Source organism: Melampsora larici-populina, assembly GCF_000204055.1.
Source record: "Melampsora larici-populina 98AG31 unplaced genomic scaffold MELLAscaffold_12, whole genome shotgun sequence".
Taxonomy (NCBI): Eukaryota; Fungi; Basidiomycota; class Pucciniomycetes; order Pucciniales; family Melampsoraceae; genus Melampsora; species Melampsora laricis-populina.
In genome coordinates this window covers 711,862-731,859 of record NW_006768776.1, presented here as the reverse complement: position 1 = coordinate 731,859, position 19,998 = coordinate 711,862, and the positions used below count along the sequence as shown (strand labels likewise).

General features: G+C 43.2%; 2 protein-coding genes across 2 annotated transcripts; both read right to left on the bottom strand.

Moving 5' to 3' along the window:
- Positions 1-10,440: 10,440 nt before the first annotated feature.
- Positions 10,441-11,582, bottom strand: MELLADRAFT_61977 (uncharacterized protein; the record flags this gene model as incomplete). Its single annotated transcript, XM_007408316.1, has 2 exons — positions 10,441-10,817; positions 11,102-11,582. The coding sequence occupies 2 exons, from the start codon at positions 11,580-11,582 to the stop codon at positions 10,441-10,443; spliced, it is 858 nt and encodes a 285-aa protein (XP_007408378.1).
- Positions 11,583-18,214: 6,632 nt separating this feature from the next.
- Positions 18,215-18,563, bottom strand: MELLADRAFT_35036 (uncharacterized protein; the record flags this gene model as incomplete). Its single annotated transcript, XM_007408315.1, has 2 exons — positions 18,215-18,359; positions 18,445-18,563. Coding segments are annotated over 2 exons (264 nt in total), but the record flags the coding sequence as incomplete, so codon positions are not given.
- Between the last annotated feature and the right edge of the window lie 1,435 nt (positions 18,564-19,998).

Here is a 19,998-nt window from a genome sequence, read left to right as displayed (position 1 = left end):
TTTTTTGACCATTTCTTTGTTCTGCCTTTTCTGACTCTTCAAATCCTAATCAAGATTTCCCAGTTGGCTCTGTGACAGGTACCAACTAGCAAGGGATTGGTAAATACATCCTCCCATCCCTTTCTTCCCACTCATTCCTTCTATCATGTCTTGGATGTTATCTATTTGATACCTCCACTTCCTCATATTCCTTCAATACTTCCTATTCCTTTGATTCATTTGATACTTCTCTTTGTCATATTACTCTTGTTTATCTTTTCTGTTTTTGATACCTCAAGCTCCCTTATATTTATTCCTTTCATACTTCCATTTTTTCATTTGTTTTGCATATGCACTGAAAACACACAACATCACAAAAGTCTCAATCAACGGCCTCATTCCCAGATCCTAATTCTCAGGCTTGTGTGCCCTCTACTAAATCTCATGGATCCCACCCATATAGCCCTGACCCATCTTGACACTCTACTTGTTGAATCCCTGCTTGTCCAAATTCTGATTCTTCTTTGTCTTGAGTTCTTTGCACATCTTTTTCATGGGTTCTCTTCTCATCAAGGTTTACTTCTTACAATCAAGGATTGTTTTTCTTCACAATCAGATATCTTTGATTGTGGATTACTTCAATTCGAATATGTACTTTTGCATCAGGAACCCTGCCAGCTGCCAAGCCTTTGGCCAGCATGTTGTCTGTCACACCACAGCCAGGCAGTGTTGGGATAGTTCTACGGTCATCCAGTCCTGTGTGACTAACTTGTGCGTGTCATTGTCCTGTGTGACTAACTCGTGTGTGTCATTGTCCTGTGTGACTAACTCGTGTGTGTCATTGTCCTGTGTGACATATCAAATATGATTATATCCAATCTGTCCATTTCAGTCCTGCAAGACTTACTCATTTGTCATTTGCTGTGCTTTAAAACATGTCAGTTGTGTGAAAGTTCCAATTTCAGTTTCACTATATAATCCTACTGGAGCAGCGGAAGGAGAGGTGCTCTTTCTTCACCTCTCCTCTGTCTCATCTTGTGATGCTCCAGGTAGGCTTTTCTGTCTTTTTCTCTCTTTGTGATTTTCTCTTGGTTCTCATATGAAATCATACTCATGCCTTTCCTCTGTCTCATCTCGTGCTGCTCCAGAACTCAAAAGGTTATGAGCCCAGCTACCGCCTAAATTCAATCTCGTGTCTGTACAGACTCTAAATCATCTCATTCATAGTCTTTTCAATACAAACACTACACCAAAGTCATCTTTTCCTAGGGGTATAGAAAAATACTTTGCACATAGAAAAGTGTTTTCTATACTCATATAAAATACTTTTCTATGCTCACCTGTAAAATTACTTAGTATAGAATAGTACATACATCCTTCTTTTCCTATTGTAGAGAGAACTTATTATGGGTAAACACATTAGTACTACAGGTACACATTTGAGCTACATAGTCCGTTGGCCCTGATGACCCCAACCTGATCAAAAGGTTGAGTCTTTTCACCCGGCCACTCTTATCTACACTTGAACTAAAAGTCTTTGTCTGTCTCATCAGAACAGACAGCATACACATCAAGCCTCAACACTCCTGTTCTGAGCCAGGACCAGCATCTGGACCAACCTTCTCCAACACTAGTCCTTTCCGGACTCGCGACTCAAAGTAAACTGCGTCTCTCATCACCCCCTCTAGAATTATCAGGCAGCAAGCAAGCAAGTTTTTCACAAAAAAAATCAATCAGTTGGACACGTGGAACTATCCAGTTGTAAGTCAAAGCATCAGAACACTTCAAAGCCTGAGGCAATTGCTTTGATGTGGTTTCATTGCCCAGAAACCAAAAGTCTTTACGCATGAAACTGATTGATGCTTCTTGCCAATCAACTCCTGCATATAACCTCTAATATAGAGCAACACCAAGCTGAACAGCAAGATATTTATGGTGGAAGGCATTTGTTGCAAGGCTGAAACGGTACCAATTGATCATCAATGCTTCATATTAGGTCATACTCCATCTATTTTAGATCTCTATGGTGTAACTAGATGATTCATTCCTAATTGTAACTCTTATATTTTCTCAATAGGCCTTTCCTTCCCTTGCTTAGTTTTTTTATACTAAGTGAGGGGAGGAATAGATGTTGGCAGTAGGTTTCAGGGAGGGCTACTACTTCCCTGAAACCTGGAAAAGTCTAGCTACATGTAGGTAAATTTGTTGTGGAGAGTTCTTCTTGGAGAGAAGTTTTGAACTCTCTACTGAATGTACCTTTCACCTCGAGGAGAGTTCGTTGTTGAACTGTCTACTAAAGGGAGATTGCTTCTAGCTGAATTATCACTTCAAGGGGAAGAGGGGGAGTCTATCTTTCCCCATTCTTGGGTGACAGGCCTGAGCCAAAAGTAGGCTTTCCCCTGCCCTGTTGCTTGCACATTGTGTTGGTTCTTTTTAAGAAGAGTGTTAATCATTGAAGAGGATCACATCACAGGAAACATATGTAATAATAAAGAGGTTGTGGCAATAATTTACAGCTCAAATGAAAGAGAAATAGGGGGGTGAATACAAATAAAAAAGGAGGGATATGGTGCATTGGGTGGTGTGGACAGTACCCCAGGTGAATGGAGCTTTAATCATAGATAGGGATTATGTCTTTAGTAATCTGCAAAATGTGTTTCACAGTCATCCATTCCTGTTCACTCCATTCACACTGGTACAGCGTGTGGCAAGCGGACTTCCAACGTCCAAGGTCTTTTATAGCGTTGAGGCTGACTCCTGCCTTAGTGAGGAGCGTTGCACCACCAATCCGGAATGAGTGTCCGGATAAATTAGAAGTCTTCCCCCAAAGATCTCTCCATTACTTTTGTCATGAGTTGCCTCGTTATTGCGGTCGTCCCTCTCTCTCCCCACGTCATGAATAATCTAGGGTCCTTGACTCTCTCCAGGCAGGTGATTAGTCTTCTCAAGGCCTCTAATGGGCAAAGTACTCCACCTGTAGCACACATCACTACCACCTGTGTCTCTCCTGGTAAGGCTGTTTTTGATTTCTGTAAATTGATCTCAGCAAATTTATTGTTGGCCTTGGTGTAAAAGCATACGTCTGACCGGAGTATAGCTCTGTGATCGTGTCTGTTGTAATCTAACAATTTGTAGACCAGCTTGAACAGTCTACCTAATACCCAGTAGGATACGAGGACTAAGGCTGTTAGGCCTTTTGAGTCAACTTTGAATTTGGCGATGTTGGAAACAAGAGATAGAAGTGCCTTTGGAGTCACAGTGAAATTCTACTACTCACTGGCAGGCCAGTGAGTTCCATTCACCTCAATTCAATCTCAATTCAATCTCAATTTCATATCAATACAATGTCTGTCCAATATCACTTTGACCTCCAATTCAGGTCAAGTGGGGGATATGCATGGGCTGCATATACTGGTAGATCCACATGGAGCTTGTTCAGTAGTACGGCTGAAAATGAAAATTGATCCCCCAGAATCTTCCTGCCCCTTCTTTTTAACTTCTCAGTAAGGTCTATCACATTCTGAAAAGTTCCTATGCATAAAAAATCAGACTCATGTGGAATTTTTCAATGGTCTCCATCCTCAAATCATGCACTTCTATTTCCCACTTCATCAAACACCATGTAACAGCGGTGTGGATTGAGAGAGTCAAGGATGTGTGAACCCTATGAATGCTGGTGAACATAGTTTTAGAAACCAAAGCTCAAGACTAAAAGTAGTTCATGTAGTTCATTTTCTCTCATGATAGAATCTCAACATTATTTCTTTTGAGGTGATCCATAGAGGTATCAGACTCTTACAGTTTTTTGCAGTACTAAAATGATGGAATTGTCTTAAGACAATACCAATTTTAAAAGGAGAACTTCTCAACAGAGAGCAAATTATAAGATCTCCCTTGACATCATTCCAGTAGATTGACCAATCCAGTTTTACAACTCCATCTCACTTGTTCTTCCACCTGTCACTTCTGGGTCTGTTCCCAAATGTTGATATACCATGGTAACTAGACCATAGGCAGGCATTCCCATCCTTACACTTCCTGAATGATGGTGTAGACTTTACAATTCAATCAAGTTGAGGCTCAATTCAGAGTCAAGCAAAGAGCAAGAAATTGTTTATCATGTCATTGAATTGACAGCAACACCTTCAATCAGACAGGAATTGTGTAGCAGTCAGATGATCATCTGTCACCATTGACTATATGCGTACCCTATCCAGGATCATACCTATCTTCAAGCCTGGCTCGCTGCGCAGAAAGTAGCGGGGAGCGCGGCGGGGCGTAGCGCTGGGCGTGGCCACTGCACCACCCGGGACTCAAAAATCCCGGCCCTTACACTTTTCGCTAGCTTTTCGGGGCCGGGATTTTTACCGGTACACTTTCCCCTACTGTACAGCCCTACTATAGACGCCACCACCAGATCATGTCCATTACCTTGGATATGGGTCAGCCCACACAATATCCAGCCTTCCACAGTTTCTCTCAACCCACAACCCCATTCACTCACCCTTTTTGATTCTGGTGAACGGGTGCAAACGGGTCTGCTGCCAGCTCTCAAAGCCTCTTGATCATGGCTTTGATTTATCAAGTGTGGACACTCGATATTGACTTTCACTTGGAGACGTGGTATTGTCAACCTATTAGAAAGGCTTGTATCCCTCCTTTCTTTCCTCCTTGTATCATGTATCATCATTAGAGTAGTAGACTGAGCCTGATTCCATTTCCATCAAACTTTCCATCAAATCCCTTACTTAGAACAATCTCAATAGTTCCTTCAAATCTTTACTCGATTTCTTTTGAAAACATAAAATCATGTCAATCAACAACCAACCAACCATAGATTCCTTTTTGGCTTCTGGATATGAGACTGACAATGGTTTTCCGGCACCTAGGTGCTCTTCTCGCATCATTACACCAGCTAGACGAGTACCTGGGATGATCACCCCATCATCTGACTCTCGCCGTGGTGTGTTCAATGGGGTCCACGATGTGAGGGACACCCATGTTCACCGCCGACGTGAACAACCAGCCTTGCTACCTGGAGATCAACCACCTCTCAAACCAGGCCGTGTCCAATCAACTACGGTTTTGTGCCCTTCATCTACGTTAACTCAATCCTACTACCTTACCTCTCTTTGTGTAATGAGTCATGTACTAATGCACTGATTCTTTCATCCACCCTTTATTTTTCTTTCAGGCCCGTGGTATTTTTGATGGGGTCCGCAATTCGAGGGATGCCCATGTTCACCGCCGACGTGAACAATCAGCCTCTCTACCTGGCAATCAACCACCTCTCAAACCAGGCCGTGTCCGACCAACTGCGGTTTCACACCGTTCATCTAGAGTAAGTTTATTATCTTTCTTTCATTTGATCTTTTGTTTGGTCTCTCTTCAATTTTGTGATTGTCTCTTCTTTTATCTGCATCTTAGGCGACAAGTGCCAATTGAGGCCGATCCCGCTCCGTATCAGATGCTGATCCAACTGAACACAGGATCATAAGTGAAATTCTTGCTTATATCATTCTATTTCTACGGGTGTGTGTTTCCTTGCTATCACTAATTGATAGTAGTGCATATGCTCTCACTTGGTACTTAGATACCACCGGACAACTAAAAAGTCTGCGGCTCGTAAGATCTGTTCTACCACAGTAGGCACATACAATTGTGATAACTGTTTGTGTTTAGTGTGGTGTGGGGTGGGCCCCAGACAGGTGTAGAGGTATTGAAAGATCCTCAGATCCTACCTCTAACCCCGCTGAGGCAAGAACGGGGCTCTCAGAGAACGCGGGCTTCTCAGCCCCTAACTCACGTACGCTTTGAGCCGTGAGCCATGAGAAGCCCCGTAACTCCAGTGTACGTGAGTTCTGTCCTCCTAAACCACTATCCCAGTTTTTCCTGGAACATTCCACCCCCTGTATGAACTCTCTGTCTGCAAACTTTAAGTTTAGCCTAGAAGAACTGTAATTGGCTGTATTCCACAAACAAAACAATCTGTGTCAATTCACCCAAGCCGACAGCAAAACATAGGATTTTCTTCCTCAATGGCTCTCTGCTCTACAAACTCTCTTCGCGCAACCTTCTTAGCAACTCTTTCGTTTCCTCTAATTCCTTTGCTGAGTATTTCCGCAAGTAAATCTTATAAGCATCCGAGGTCCCCTGACCATGTTTCTTCAACTCTTCCCTTGATGCCCCAAGGTTCCAGCGCAAGGATGCCCCGCCTATTCTGAATGAACGGCCAAAAAGTAGTCGTTTCTTCTCCGGGCGATGTGAGTTCCATATCTCCCTCAAGTAAATGACCGTTTCATTTTTCTTCAGCGTTGACTGCCGATCCCCTGAACCGAAAGAGAAGATCTTATCTGTAGGACTTCTCGGGCGAAAATCGAATAACGAGCGCAGCGCTTTCACTGGATTCAAGCAAGACTTCTGCTCTTGGGCGTGTATGTATTGAAGCTCTCCAGGCTTTGCCGTTTTGGCGTTGCATATGGTTATTCTAACGTTTAACCCGTTCTTTCCCCAAGCTACGTCTCCCCACCTCGGGTTTGAGTCGGAGTCTTCGTTTGAAATCAATTCACCCAACCTGGCCGTCCGCCAGAAGGCAAGTAGAGCCAATGCCAACATGGCTAGACCCTTTTCTCCGTCGTTCCGGAGGGTTTCATGCAGGACTACTAAATCCGATATCATTACTGGAGGGCGTTTCTTTTCTTGGTAGGCAAATCCAGATTCGATGACCCTCGACGCTTTCAGAAGGCCCGCTATGGCAGTGTCTAGTTTTGCTGGGTATTCTTCGTTGTGGAATAGATGCCACGCCTTGATCCCGGCGATGTAGGCTTTAAGGGTCTTTGAGCTCACGGATTTGTCGTCCTGGGCTCTTGTTTCTACTTTCCTGGACGCCCAAACCACGAATCGCATCATGAAGCTTGGGCTAATCGGTAAGAGGAGCTTTGGATTCAACTTGTTCACCACCACAAATCTATGAAGTTTGACAATAGCTGAGTTGTAGTGCTTTAATGTTCCGTCTGCCCAGGTGTTGCGCAAGTAATGCGTCTGTACTTCGCTTTCCTTTGATCCATCAATCACCAGAGCGTTTCGCTTGAAAGTCCCATAAGCTTTCGTAAGCCGGTTCATGTCTTTGTCGGAACTACTTGATGTCGGAACACACTTAGAATGTAGGTTCTTCATCGCTGACCAGAGTGACTTGTGATAAGATAAAGCGTAAATCAGTTGGAACGGTTATCAACACCTCATTACTCCAATGTAACTTTCCGAGAATTCCCCTTGATAACCCGTCGGCCTTATTTTCTCCCGACTTTACCCGACGCTGTTTGATGTTACAGCCCAAAAAGGTAAGCAAATGTTGTATGCGTTTCAGTTTGCCATTCACTAAGTCGTCTTTTGACTTCCTTTTCCTTAAGCCTGCCTGCGTCGTAGTGTTGTCGGTGTCGACCCAAAAGGTCTTCCCTTTTATCAACATCAACTTCTGCAGGACTAGGAGGCCTAGTCTCACCGCTACGGTCTCCGCCCAAGCGATGGTCCTCTTACCGCTTGTCAGCTCTAAAGACTGCCACCCCTTCACGAATTTGAAGCTCGCCCAACTAGTGCCCACCAGTACTCCTATTCTGGAAAGTGGATCGGTGTTAGTCAACTGGATTGTCTCACTGCTCCACGAGCACGAAGCACACCTCTCCTGACTCACCCAAAAGAAGATGAGGCATCGTTTACCCAGCCGATCTCCACAAGTTTCGCGCATGTCACCAAAGGTCTTGCGTTGAAGTTTGACAAGCACAATCTCCATTTGATTAAGTCTTCTGTGACGTCCAAAGGAACTCCTCGCTCGGCATTTTTATTTACCCAGCTCTTCAACCAACGGTAAAAAGATTGTAAGTATGCCACCATATGTGGCACAATATTAACCGTGTGGCTTAATTTCCCCAAGATACTCTCAATGCGAGAAAATTTCCATGTGGAATCCGGTCTTAGTAAGTCCAAGATCAGTTGGAACCTTTCCTTTAGCTGTTCCTCCGGTAACCTAACAGTATGATCCTTCCCGTTCCAGATGAAACCCAGGTAGCGCTGTTCATCTGCAAAGTCGTGGTTCTTCTCGCGGTTTGATTTCACGCCCATCAAAGCACTCAAGTTTGAAATGTTGTCTAGCGTCACCGTGTCACCTGGTCTCCAAAAGATAAGATTATCATCTACCCATCGGAAAATGACCGCCAGCTTCAAGAGAGTCTGAATTACTATCTTCCATACATCTGCAGGAGCACCGAAGACTCCACAGCTCGCAACTCCCCCGAACCCTACTGCCAAATCGATCCACACTCTATTATAAAAGTCCAGGATGCACAGAAATCTACGCTGACATGGGTGGATGGGGAGTTGCCTGTAAGCTTTTGCCCAGTCGAAGATGGCCAGCTCCCAACTGCCCGGGTTTTCTTGTAGGAATAAAGCCACTTGATTGAACTCGTCCCACTGCGTTCCATAGTTGTGTTTGTCAACAAACGAGTTCACTGACGGTATTCGAGGATCTCCTTTAGGAAATGAAAGATTGTTTATCATTTGAATTGACCCGTCGCCGTTCACTGCACCCCCAATAGGATTTGTTCTAAAGAAACCCCATTTCTCCCTCACTTGTTCTCTAGAGAACGGACCTATCAGACGTTGGGCCTGCGCGTCTTTCCAAATTGTTGCCTCAATTTCTCTTCTAACGTCGATGGCCGACTCGTGATTGGGCGGGGTGAACCAAGGTAAGTCATCTAGTTCATGTTGCGGGATGCCAAGGCAAAAGCCCTCCGTAAACCCATTTACGATGTAGGGAATGTCCTCATTGAGGCCTACTTTCCTCATCAGGATTGCCCATTGGGGGATTACCATGTCACACTTCACCTTTGATGGCCAATTGTTTGCCACCGGCACCGTGTACAACTTTCTTTGGTTCAAAGGTAAGATCTTCTTACGGGGGACTTCTGAGACCGACTTGACATTGGAGTGTTCACTTGAGTCTGAGGACTCAATGTCTTGCCCCGGCTCTCCGGCCGCAGCCCTTACGGTTAGTGCGCTCTGTAGCTCACTAAATACGACTGCGCGGAACAACACAAACCAAAAACAACCAATGTTATATTTATTTCAGACACCCATTTTCTAAAAACTCAGTTCACTTCCTAAACACGTACCATTTATACAACAAGGTTCGAAAACGTGTCAAGTACCAGTCATTTATACAACAAGGTTCGAAAACGTGTCAAGTACCAGTCCGCGTCAACGAGATGTCAAATACGGACATGGTCAGGGCCCAATCAGAGGATGTAGGTCGCTCACGTCAGTCATGTTTCTCTTGTCTATGCTCTACAAAGATGAAAGAAAAGAAACCGCTCCATCACCGGAACGATACTGACTTGGGTTGGATTTGCGACCCCTTGTTCAGAACATAGGTGTTCTTTGGATCCGGCACTGCCGCTACACTTTGCGACACCGCTGTCTGTACCGCTGGAGGGTTATCTATTGGCCCGAATTTGCCGTAGCGTAAGTGAAAAAGAAGGATATTCCTGCTTTAGACACCTGTCCTACACCTCTAATGTACAGATAGAAGGTACTAGCACTCACAGAACTTTTGTGGTCCAGCTATTTGGTTCCCTTCAGTCGAGAAATTGACCTTCTGGCCCCTCCCTCGATTCCTGCTCCTGGATTTCCAGTGTTTGGAGTTCCCGCTCTTGTGGTTAGAAGACGAACCAGAAGCCTTCTGATTGGCTGATGCTTGAGCTGGCCGAGGCTTCCCAGTTCCAAAGTTGTATCCGAACTTTGGACCACCAAAGGCGTAAGGGTTTCCTGCCGTGTAAATGGTGTCTCCTGCCCTGTCGCTATGCCATTTCACAATGTATTGGATGTCTGGCTGAAGACCGTCCGGCAAGCATACGTAGGTGTACGTCTTGCCCTTCTTGCGTTTATGACCAGGCTCTGGGTCCTCCGACTCGTGCTTCCTGAAGATCGAAGAACGTATATGTAGAGGTTGTATCTCAAAGCCACCATCCAGCAACCGTAACGTTCGCTCAGCTTTGTGACGATCTTCACGTGTTTCAGAATCCACTTGGCGTAATCGTTGTGCCCATAGAGGTCAGCTGCGTAGCGACTCTCTAGATTACAAGCCTCTACGAATTCACCAAAGTCCATCAAGCGGTCACGTTCGATCTCCTGATTCTGGAGTGCTCGTTCACTCGTTTGACTTTGAGCTACTGGTACCGCCGTTCCGAAGTTGTCAACACTTTCTCTTAGAAAAATCGACAATGGTACGTAATCATTCATCTTTTTGAAGTGCTTTGCCCATCTTCTTGGAAGGTTTGGTAAGTCGTAGGCTTTGACTTTCATCTCACGAAAGTTAACTTTCTTTGACTTGGACTTGACTTTGCCAGAGCTGGAATCCGAAGACAAGCTTGACGAGTCTGAGTCTGAAGAGTCTGAAGACTGGGTCCGTCAAGGAGCGGGCGAGTCAGAGTCATCTGAAGCAGGGGTCAAGTCTGAACTCGAGGAAGATGAATCTGAGGTGCGCTTCTTCTTTCCCTTGCCCTTCTTGAGCTTCTTCTCTCTCCTCTTGGGTTTTGAGGGCTTTGGTCTAGATTTTTCAATCTTCACCTTCTTTGGTTTCTTCCCTTTTGGGGATGGAGCTGGGTCCTCGTCGCCATACTTGTCGTAGAAACGCTTTTGAAGACGCTTCACCCGATTCAAGTGACCTGACTTCACCTCTCTCACTATCTCCTCTAGCCAGGCTACTCGCTCCAAGGATTTACCCTTGTCTTTCCGTTCCTTCTTCTTCTCGCCACTAAATTTCTTTTCTAGGCGTATCTTAGACGCTGTGGGATTTACACCAAAGGAGATCGAAGGGAACCATCAGCTACTTGACATGATGGGCGTACAGAAAGCGGGGGGTTTGGCACCCCATCTCTGGGATAACCAATAAGATCTACGAGTTCAACACTCAGATCTGAGCCTCAACTGGGCCTCCTGAACACCCAAAGGCGGAGTGCTAAGCACATCTAATGTAGGGACATCTCTCAACCATCAAGGGAGACTTGTCTCAACCTTTCCCAAGGAGTACAGAGGGAGAATCGACATAAAGGAAAAAAATTTTGCTTACGGCCACAAACGTCTACGGTATCCTCCGAGTCTCCTTCTGAAGAATCCCCTTCAGAGTCGACTTGCGGTGGGTTCAGATTAACAAATCTTCCATTTTTCAAGACCAACTGTATTGGCTCTTTTGCCTTGGCTTGCTCGTTCCTGGCTGACGCAGATTTGGCCCCTTCTTCGTTCTCCTCAGTCATATGGCCATCTCCAAATCCAACTCCATTCTCTTCTTCTTCACCACCATTCCCGCTCCCATTCGAATCCTCATGGAAGGAAGTGTCTTCGTCAACAAGCACTGCATCTTGCTCTACCGTGTTGGATTCATGATGAGATTCGTCTGCCGCTCTTGATGACATCCTGGTCGTTCTTTGCGTAGGGGCGGAAACCTTCTGCTTTGTCATTTCTCTATCCTTAGATTGTTTGGCTGCCAAAGATTTGTGGTGGGGTTTGTATAACGAAAAGAATTTTTGTTCTGATTTTTCCACTCTGGACATAGACTCCTGACTGGAGGATCTTGAAGCTATAATTGAACTCTTTATCTAAATTATGGATCTAAACTGCCCTGATCTATGAAAAAAACTCTGTAGACTTTTGAAGAAAAAGGAGAGGGGTTGAGAACTGTGCAGAGCTGAAAAATGGCTTCCTAGAGAAGAGTAAAGTTGGAAGCGTGGGAGATAAAATTTTTTCCTTCCCACTCTTCCAAGTTTGGTAACTTGTTACACCTCTCTCTAGATACATGTGCGCGCCCTCGTGCGGGCCCGCGGCTCTGCTCCTCACCCCCTTCCCTATAAATAGACTCCAGTGTACCGTCTCAGGTTTTGGGAACACTGGCTATATCACTTTCATTTTTGTACTGATGGCCAATATGAAATCACACCAATCTGTAGGCACCTTCAGGTCCTCCTGTGGTGGACTTGGCCCAGGACTCAGATGAAGAAAAATTACGGATCAGAAAAAGGAAACAAAATCAACCTGAAAACAAAGACTTTGATCATCCCTTTGATTATTATGAGCCCCCCACCCATGCAAATAACGATGTAAGTTCTTTTAATCAACTTTATCATTCCATTAATGAACTTCACCAAGTATACCAACTGCCAGCTTATATTAAAAAATTGGTAGCCACTTGACCAACCCGGCCTGTCCTACAAGTGCCGCAAGTGCTTCAAGGTTGTTCAAGTGAGTGCAAGCTCACGTCGATCCAACCTCAAGGGCCATCGGGATGGTTCCAACCAGGCTGGCTACACCACGGGGCAGCTGGCATGTGAGATTCACGTGAAATGGTTCTCTGCCAATAAATCAGGCGCTGTCCACAGTGTGATACCTGTTGTGAGCTACACATGACAGCCAGGGTGAGCAGCTAAATTGTGGTGGCTCACCTGTCCATTGGGTGAGTCATCTCACATCATAACAGTGTGAAATGACTAATCCAATGAGCGGGTAAGCCATCACCTTGTTAAAGTGTGAGCCTTGTTGCAGTCCTCTTCCAGTCTTATCATGGCTTGGTAGCCAGCCCAATCAAATCACGCTGGGATGATTTTGTCTTCGCTCATGGAATGGAGGGTACAATGAAATAATAACAACAGATCTATTCTTTGCATTGACAGAAACATAGCATTGTGTTTACAGAAACAAAAGAAATGAAACCAAAAATAAAACACAAGAACATGATAGAAATGATTTGTTGGCAGCGACTTTGGAGGATTCAACTGCATGAGCGAAAGAAATTAGAAGATATGATCAGTATCAGAAATTTGATAAATTAACAGCCTTGATACACACAAACGATTTGATCTTTGTTTCATCAGGAATAAACAAACTCACATAACCAAACACACCTTTACCACCAAAGCAACAGTTTCATTGATTATCATCATCAATCTACTCAATTGTTGAATTGTATTTGTGTACCCATTTTTAGAAACTTTGGATGAAGTACGAGGATCTAAATCAGAACAGTTGGCCTGATCATTTGAAGAATCAATCAATGAGAGTCAGAAGAAAAGGTTGGGTTGATGAAAAACTTACAACTTAGGAGAATGAACCAGGCATACAGGGCTAACAGAACAATGAGAACAAAAACCAAAGAGACCAATGATGTTTAGTTTGTGATGATAGACAAATGAGAAAATGAAATGAAACTTACCAGAGCTTTAATCTTTGACTCTATTGACATCCAGCAGAAAAATGATTGGACAGGAGGAGACAATACAAAATGATTGATTGAGTGACTTTGATATCAACAATGCAAATGGAATCATTGATCATGATGGCATCAATCTTTAGAATGATGTCAATGAGATAGGAAATAAAGAAGAAAGAAAGAAAGACCAAAAAGAAGGGCTTACCAATGTGTCAATTGATCAGAGGACTTCATAAGCAATCATTGGAATGACATCAAACTTTAGGCTGATTTAAATGAGATCATGAAGAAATGATCACATCAAGAGCAATGATAATGGATGATCGGCTCTGGAAGTGATCAATGGGATGGTGGAGCCTGAGGATGGTGATGAGCACTAGAGTGTGGAATGGGAGTCAAAGTTTGAGTCGGATGATGAAAGACAATGAACAAAGAGGACTGTGATCGACTGTGGTTCTTTGACTGTGGTTCCTGTGACATGTACCGTACCTGTGATGTCAGACTTGACAGTGATCATCATACCTTTACCCGAATCTTGGTTTTGAGAATGACACCAAGATGTGGTACAGCCTGATTTTCAAAAGGGCGGGCTTCAAAGTAAATTTATTTGTGGACAAGTCCTTTTGATTTTGTCAAGAGGTGGATGCTTCTCAAAGGAGAATAGCCACATGATCAGCACTCGATGTGAGCTTGGATGAGCTCATTCGCATGCTGAGCACCTGGCTGGCAGATTGCGCTCGTACAACCCAGCTCACCCACTCATTGGCTGGTAAGTCACGCCACGCCAACGTGGTCTTTCTCTCCACGTGTAAGATACGTGACAGGCCATGGGTGAGGGCCACGTAGCCGCACTCACACTGCTACCACCTGTTCTACACAACCACTCAGTGTGGTCATACCCAACTTACATTTCACGTGGTCCCAGTTCAAAGTCGCCCCGTGGTGTAGTCTGGTGCTGGTTGCCCTCGACGCAATCAGGCAATCACAGCTGGCGCCAAACTCCCACCCACCGTATCCGAGCTGTGTTCTCAACAACTTCAGCAGGATCATCAAAACTCCCTTGCAGCTTTTCTAGTATCGGCACCCAAGTTTTCAAATAAAACCTTGAACCAAGCCCTGGCTGTGTGGCAAGTAGCCCAGGCGTTGCCCTTCAAGCGAATCGATGATCCATTACTTAGATCAATTTTCTATTGGCTGTGTCCGGACGCCCGGGTCTTTGGTCGCAAGTGGGTGGCTGAGGAAGCCAAAAAACTACATCTTTCCCTCCAGGATATAGTAATTGATAAAGAGCTCCAGGTAAGTGACCATTACTTTCTATCATTCAAATTTGCTAAGTACCTGAAGATTGACACAGATCTTTTGTCTGTTTTTTTCATAGGAGTTGGACAGCAAGTTCTGCCTGATTCAGGACGTTTGGACGGTGAAGGGTAATTTTCATGCATTTATCGGTGCTTCTGTATCCTTTATCAAGAAGGACTGGACTTATGTAGTTAGACATCTGAGTTTGAAGCTTGTTGCGTGGCATCACAAGGGACACTTGTTAGCTGAACCAATGGTTACTATCTTGAAGAAGAACAAACTTTATAAAAAGATAAGTTTTTCATTTCCCATTTGCTTTATCATTTTTCATTGTCATCCTTATCTTCATTTATTTGATGTACTAATATCATGTTTAATATTACATGCTCGCTGGTGTTTCTGTTTCAGGAAGCAACAATATTACATTGGGCCGGGAAATGCAACACCAGCTCCGAGAGGAGGGATTCAAAACCGGTTTCAACTCCCCTTGGAAGCCCAAATCTATGTTGGTTTGATGTTTTTGTCACAAAATGGGTTGTATTGTCAAAGTGGGCCTCGATGCACTCAGAATGAAACCCAGGTGCATCCAACATAGCACCTTAGGTCAATTTCCTCCGGTTGAAGTTCTGGCTGTTATTGATGAGGATGAAGAGTCGGGAGCTGACCTTACCATCAGCTCTGGAGCTGAAGACCCATCTTCTGATGAAGATGATTTTGATTGTCACTCTGATGACAGTCATAGCAGCAGTGACTCGGACTCTGATTTGAATTCCGACTCTGATGGGGAGGAGGATGATGCAGAGCAGGAAGACAAACCGGAAAACTATCAAAACCACAAGACTGCCTATTTGTTTGGGGACACATTCATGACACAGTTAAGTAAAGATGTAAGTCATTTCATTGTTTCATTTACTTTCATCATTCCTCCTTTACTCAATTGCTTCCCTTGTTTCATTGACCTACATAGATGGACACGGTTAACAAGAAGCTAACTCGATCCAGTGGCCACCGGGCTGATTTCAATTGACACCGTGAAAGAGAAAATGTCCAACAAAAACTAGATGGCTTACCTGCCCTCAAAGCGCTTTTATCTGGCCATGGAATCCGATGGGGTATGTGGGAAGCACGTCATGTATGTCATTCACTTTCACTCTTTTGAAACCTCGTGCTATGCTAATAACAGTCTTCCTTTTCAGTTGATTGATAGGGTAATGAAAGAGGACTTAGCGGAGGTGCACTCAAAGAAGCGCCATTCTTGAAAGGACGGCAAGAAATACAGCTACTTTGAAGAAGTTGTATTTTCGGTGGCTGATTGGCAAGCCTTGAGGGATATGCTGGATATCCTTACTGTAAGTCTTTCAATCTTGAATAATCTTAATATGTTCAATGATACTGATTCCATAACACATACTTTGTAGCCATACAAGTTTTTGACTCGGGAGATGGAAGGTGAGAGCATCCACAGTGGTGGGCTCCAAATCGGGGCTATTGCCAAATTTGGTGACTGAGCCCCGATTTTTTGGTGCAATGGCAGTCCCCATTGCCAAATTTTTTTGTAGCCGGCTTCAAATTTTGAGCTTTGGGCTACAAATTTGGCAACAAAAAGCCGGGCTCCAAATTCCCGCACTTGCTCAATCCCATACCTCACACATGTAAGCCCACGCGCACCAATCTCAAAGTGTGTGTAAACACAGAATCTACACTTTTGAAGTCCGAACGACTGCATCCGGATTGATTTGGGGCCCCACCAAATTTGAATTCGCTCGATTTGGAGCCCCGATTTGGAGCCCACCACTGTGGATGCTCTAATATCCCTACTGGCTGCATGGTACTCGTCAAATATGTTCAGCTCAAGGCAAATATGGAAGCTCAATTGAAAGTTATGCACTTGAATGATCCTCTTTACCCAATGGTGGACATCATGCTAGGGAAGATCAAACTCTATCTAGAAGAAGCACTTGCTTGTGATACATTAGTACTTGCCGCGGTATTTCACCCTGGTTTACGTCTTTGTTTTTTCTCTCATGCATTTGGCAAAGGGTCCCCTGAGCAAGACCAAGCCAAGGCGTTATTAGAAGTTGAATTTAAAAATGAGCATCAGAATCAAGAAGCAAATTCTCAAACTCAAGAACAAGAAGAGCCTGTCACCACAGCTCAAACTTCAGTTGAATTGCCTCCCAGTATATTTTTGCCCAGATTCCTTGATTTTTACAATGAGGTATCAACTGAAAGCAATATTAACAAACTCGACTGATACATTCAAGGCATCGATCCGATGAAAACTTCTGATGTCAATAATCCACAGCATGTGTTGGATTGGTGGAGGGTATGTCATGATTCAATATTATCTTTCACTCCAATTTTCCCTTACTGATCTTCATATATTTATTTATAGGCTCATGAAGGTAAATACACTGTCTTAGCTTGCACCTACCTTGCAACTCCGGCGGCATCAAGTGCTCCCAAGCGCTCTTTCTCTATTGCTGGTCGAATTTGTACCGACGAGCGAGGAGGTTTAAAGCCAAGAATGACTGAGATGTTAGTGAGTAGTACTTTATGGATGGGGGAAGGGATCCCTCTAACTGGGATTTTTGCTGAGGTGGGCAAGGTCATAGAGTTAGCCATCTCAAAGAAAAGCTGCCAAACTCGTGCTTGAGTTTTTTTTTGATCAAATCATCTTTTTTTCTATTGTTTTACATTCTTTACACTTGTTTACAAAGTTTGTTGACCTGCTTGTGTTTGAGTTTTTTCATCAAGTCATCTTTTTTTCTATTATCTTACTTCATTTACACTCGTTTACAATGTTTCTTGATCTTTTCTCTACGCTCGTTTACACCATTTTTCCTAATTCCTTTCTTTGTTTATCACCTTCAAGAATAAATAAAAAAAGTCTTTTTTTGGCTTGTAACGCTAAGTAGCGCGGCGGAAATGAGCCATGCTTTTTGCTATGATTTTGGTTGGATTTTTTTTTCCGCCACCACTAACCCTACCAAGGTTTGGGGCTTTGCTCCATAACTACCTTAACGCTTTCCTGGCTAGTAGCGCTACGTAGCGCTGTGAGCCAGACTTGCTATCTTACACACAAAGGTCAAAAGTACCCAAGATGCATTTGTTGTTACTTGAAGAAGTGTCCAATAAAGCTGGTCACAGGCCAAAGGTTCAATCTTTACCTCAGTAAATTTGGGATCCTGGCACAAATATGTGCTCTAAAATGCACGTCTTACAAAAAAGGTTTCACTGCAAACAACTTGAAATGAAGGCAAAAGCATCCCTTATGATACTCAAGTACTATTGAACATTTTAACTCATAAGAAGTCAGTATCTTGAGGGAAAAGCTGATATAGTTTGATATAACCCTGCCTTCGATCATGATCAACCCCCCCCACTTTGATTGGTAAGCCAAAGTCTAACTACCAAAAAACAAAGAGCTTGAAATTTAATAGAAAATCCAAAGGCTCATAATTCAAGTACCCTACTCCACACAAATTCATAAAAATCAATCACTTTGTATTTTGTATCACATCAGATGTACTTTAGTATAATTAGAATTCTTTTTTAATTCTTGATTTTTTACATGGTCTTTTCTCTAAGTATTAGCAACAATCACATGAAATACTAAAGCAGCATCAGCAAAGACCCGAGAAAACCAAAGACATCAATTAGGTAATTGATTTATGAACAAGGTCAATTGATATATAAAATGGGACTAACTTTAACACTCTTCAAATACATTTTAATCTTTCTCCAATCAATTGCTTTATTGGGTGTAGCACCAGAATTATATCCATCACATTTTTGACCAGTGTTGATACACATAGCATATTCTTCTCTGTTCCTTTCCCATCCTCAAAAGGAAAATAATGATAAAACAACATGAATTAAAGGACAGGCCAAAAATCCAGAGAAGGTCAAACTCACTTACATAGAACATTTCATTAGCAAGTTTATGTTTACAAACATCACCACCAAGGATGATCCTACCAGCGTTTTTAGCTGTTCTACCAAATTCATTTATCAATCTGTCATCTGATAATCTTCACTGACGCTAGAAGGAATATTGAATCAAAGGTTAGTTAGGTATCAAACCTTTTTTTGGATCTTTTTGATTTTGAGCTCAATGCTCTTTCACCAATTACCATTTTCTTCATGGTCTTGATTGATCAATATCGATTTGTAGCTTGAAATCTAATTTTATGATAAGATTCCAATGATTGATCTATGTAAATCTAATCAATTAAAATCCGGACCGTTGATTTGAATAGTTTTTGCTGGGACAGGTATTGATGGAGCCAAGAGATTTGCTTGAGCTTTATTGAATCCGTCCTGATTATCTTTGTTTTGATTTGAATTGATGATTATGTATTCAACTGATGATCTTAGCTTGAGTCGTTGAAAGTGATTATGTAGGTATACAGTGACATGAGCATTGATAGATTCAGTTTCCAGGTCAGGTTGCAGAGATCTGGATGTCTGAATAGTTTGATGAAGGTTGTTTGGTTTCAGAGTCCTGATTGTTTCTATTGCTTCAAGAGGTTTTTGAGTGTTGGGAACATTGATTGATTCAACTGGGTTGCCAAGTCGCGACCTGGCGGCCCTGTCCAATGATGGAGTTGGGGTTTTGACTGAATCATTGGATCAGATCCGGGACTTTATAGAGAGCTCCTTAAGCGCACAATCCAGTCTTCTCAGCTCACATGTATGTTGAAACTTTGGGATTTCAGACATAAGCTAATCTCACGACAGTACTTTCATGACTTCTTTCACAGTTGAAAAAAACATGTCTTCCCCCAAAAAAGAATAAAAGACACACGCTAGCACCGCCAACATAGATGCCTTGGATTTTTCAATCCAAGGCATCATTGGATATAAACCCTTGGACAGATCTTGTCCGAGGTGTTGATCCGAGGTATCTTTTGGCGCAAACAGATACCTTGGATCAAAACCTTGGAAAGATTCTGTCTGAGATTTTGAGGTTTTCAATCCGAGGCATCTATGTTGGCTGTGAAGTATATAAAAATCATATCTAAATAATACAAACAAACCAATATAGTAAAGAATAAAGCGACTGAAATATTAAAAATCCAAATGAAAAATAGTGGGAAAGTTGTAGGTGTAGAAGGCGTGCCTGGTTTGCATTGCAGTAATGTATTTGGCAATAGTTGTGACTTTAACCAGTTTTTTGGTTGCACAAGGGTTAACATTGTGTCCTGGCCATACAAGGAATTGTTCTACTGTATTGCAAGACACTGGGAATGCAACTCGTTTCTTCAAGGTAGCGAAAAGTTTGAATTTCTTCACGCCTGATGCATAAGATTCAATGGTAGAGCGGCGCCACCCCGCTCTGATCATATGCCATTGAGCTCTTGTGAGGGGGCGTTTTACATTGTATTGAATGCATAGGAATGACTTGATGCACTTCATAACTTGTTATTGTGTGGTTGAGGAATCGACTTGCTGTAGTGTTACGA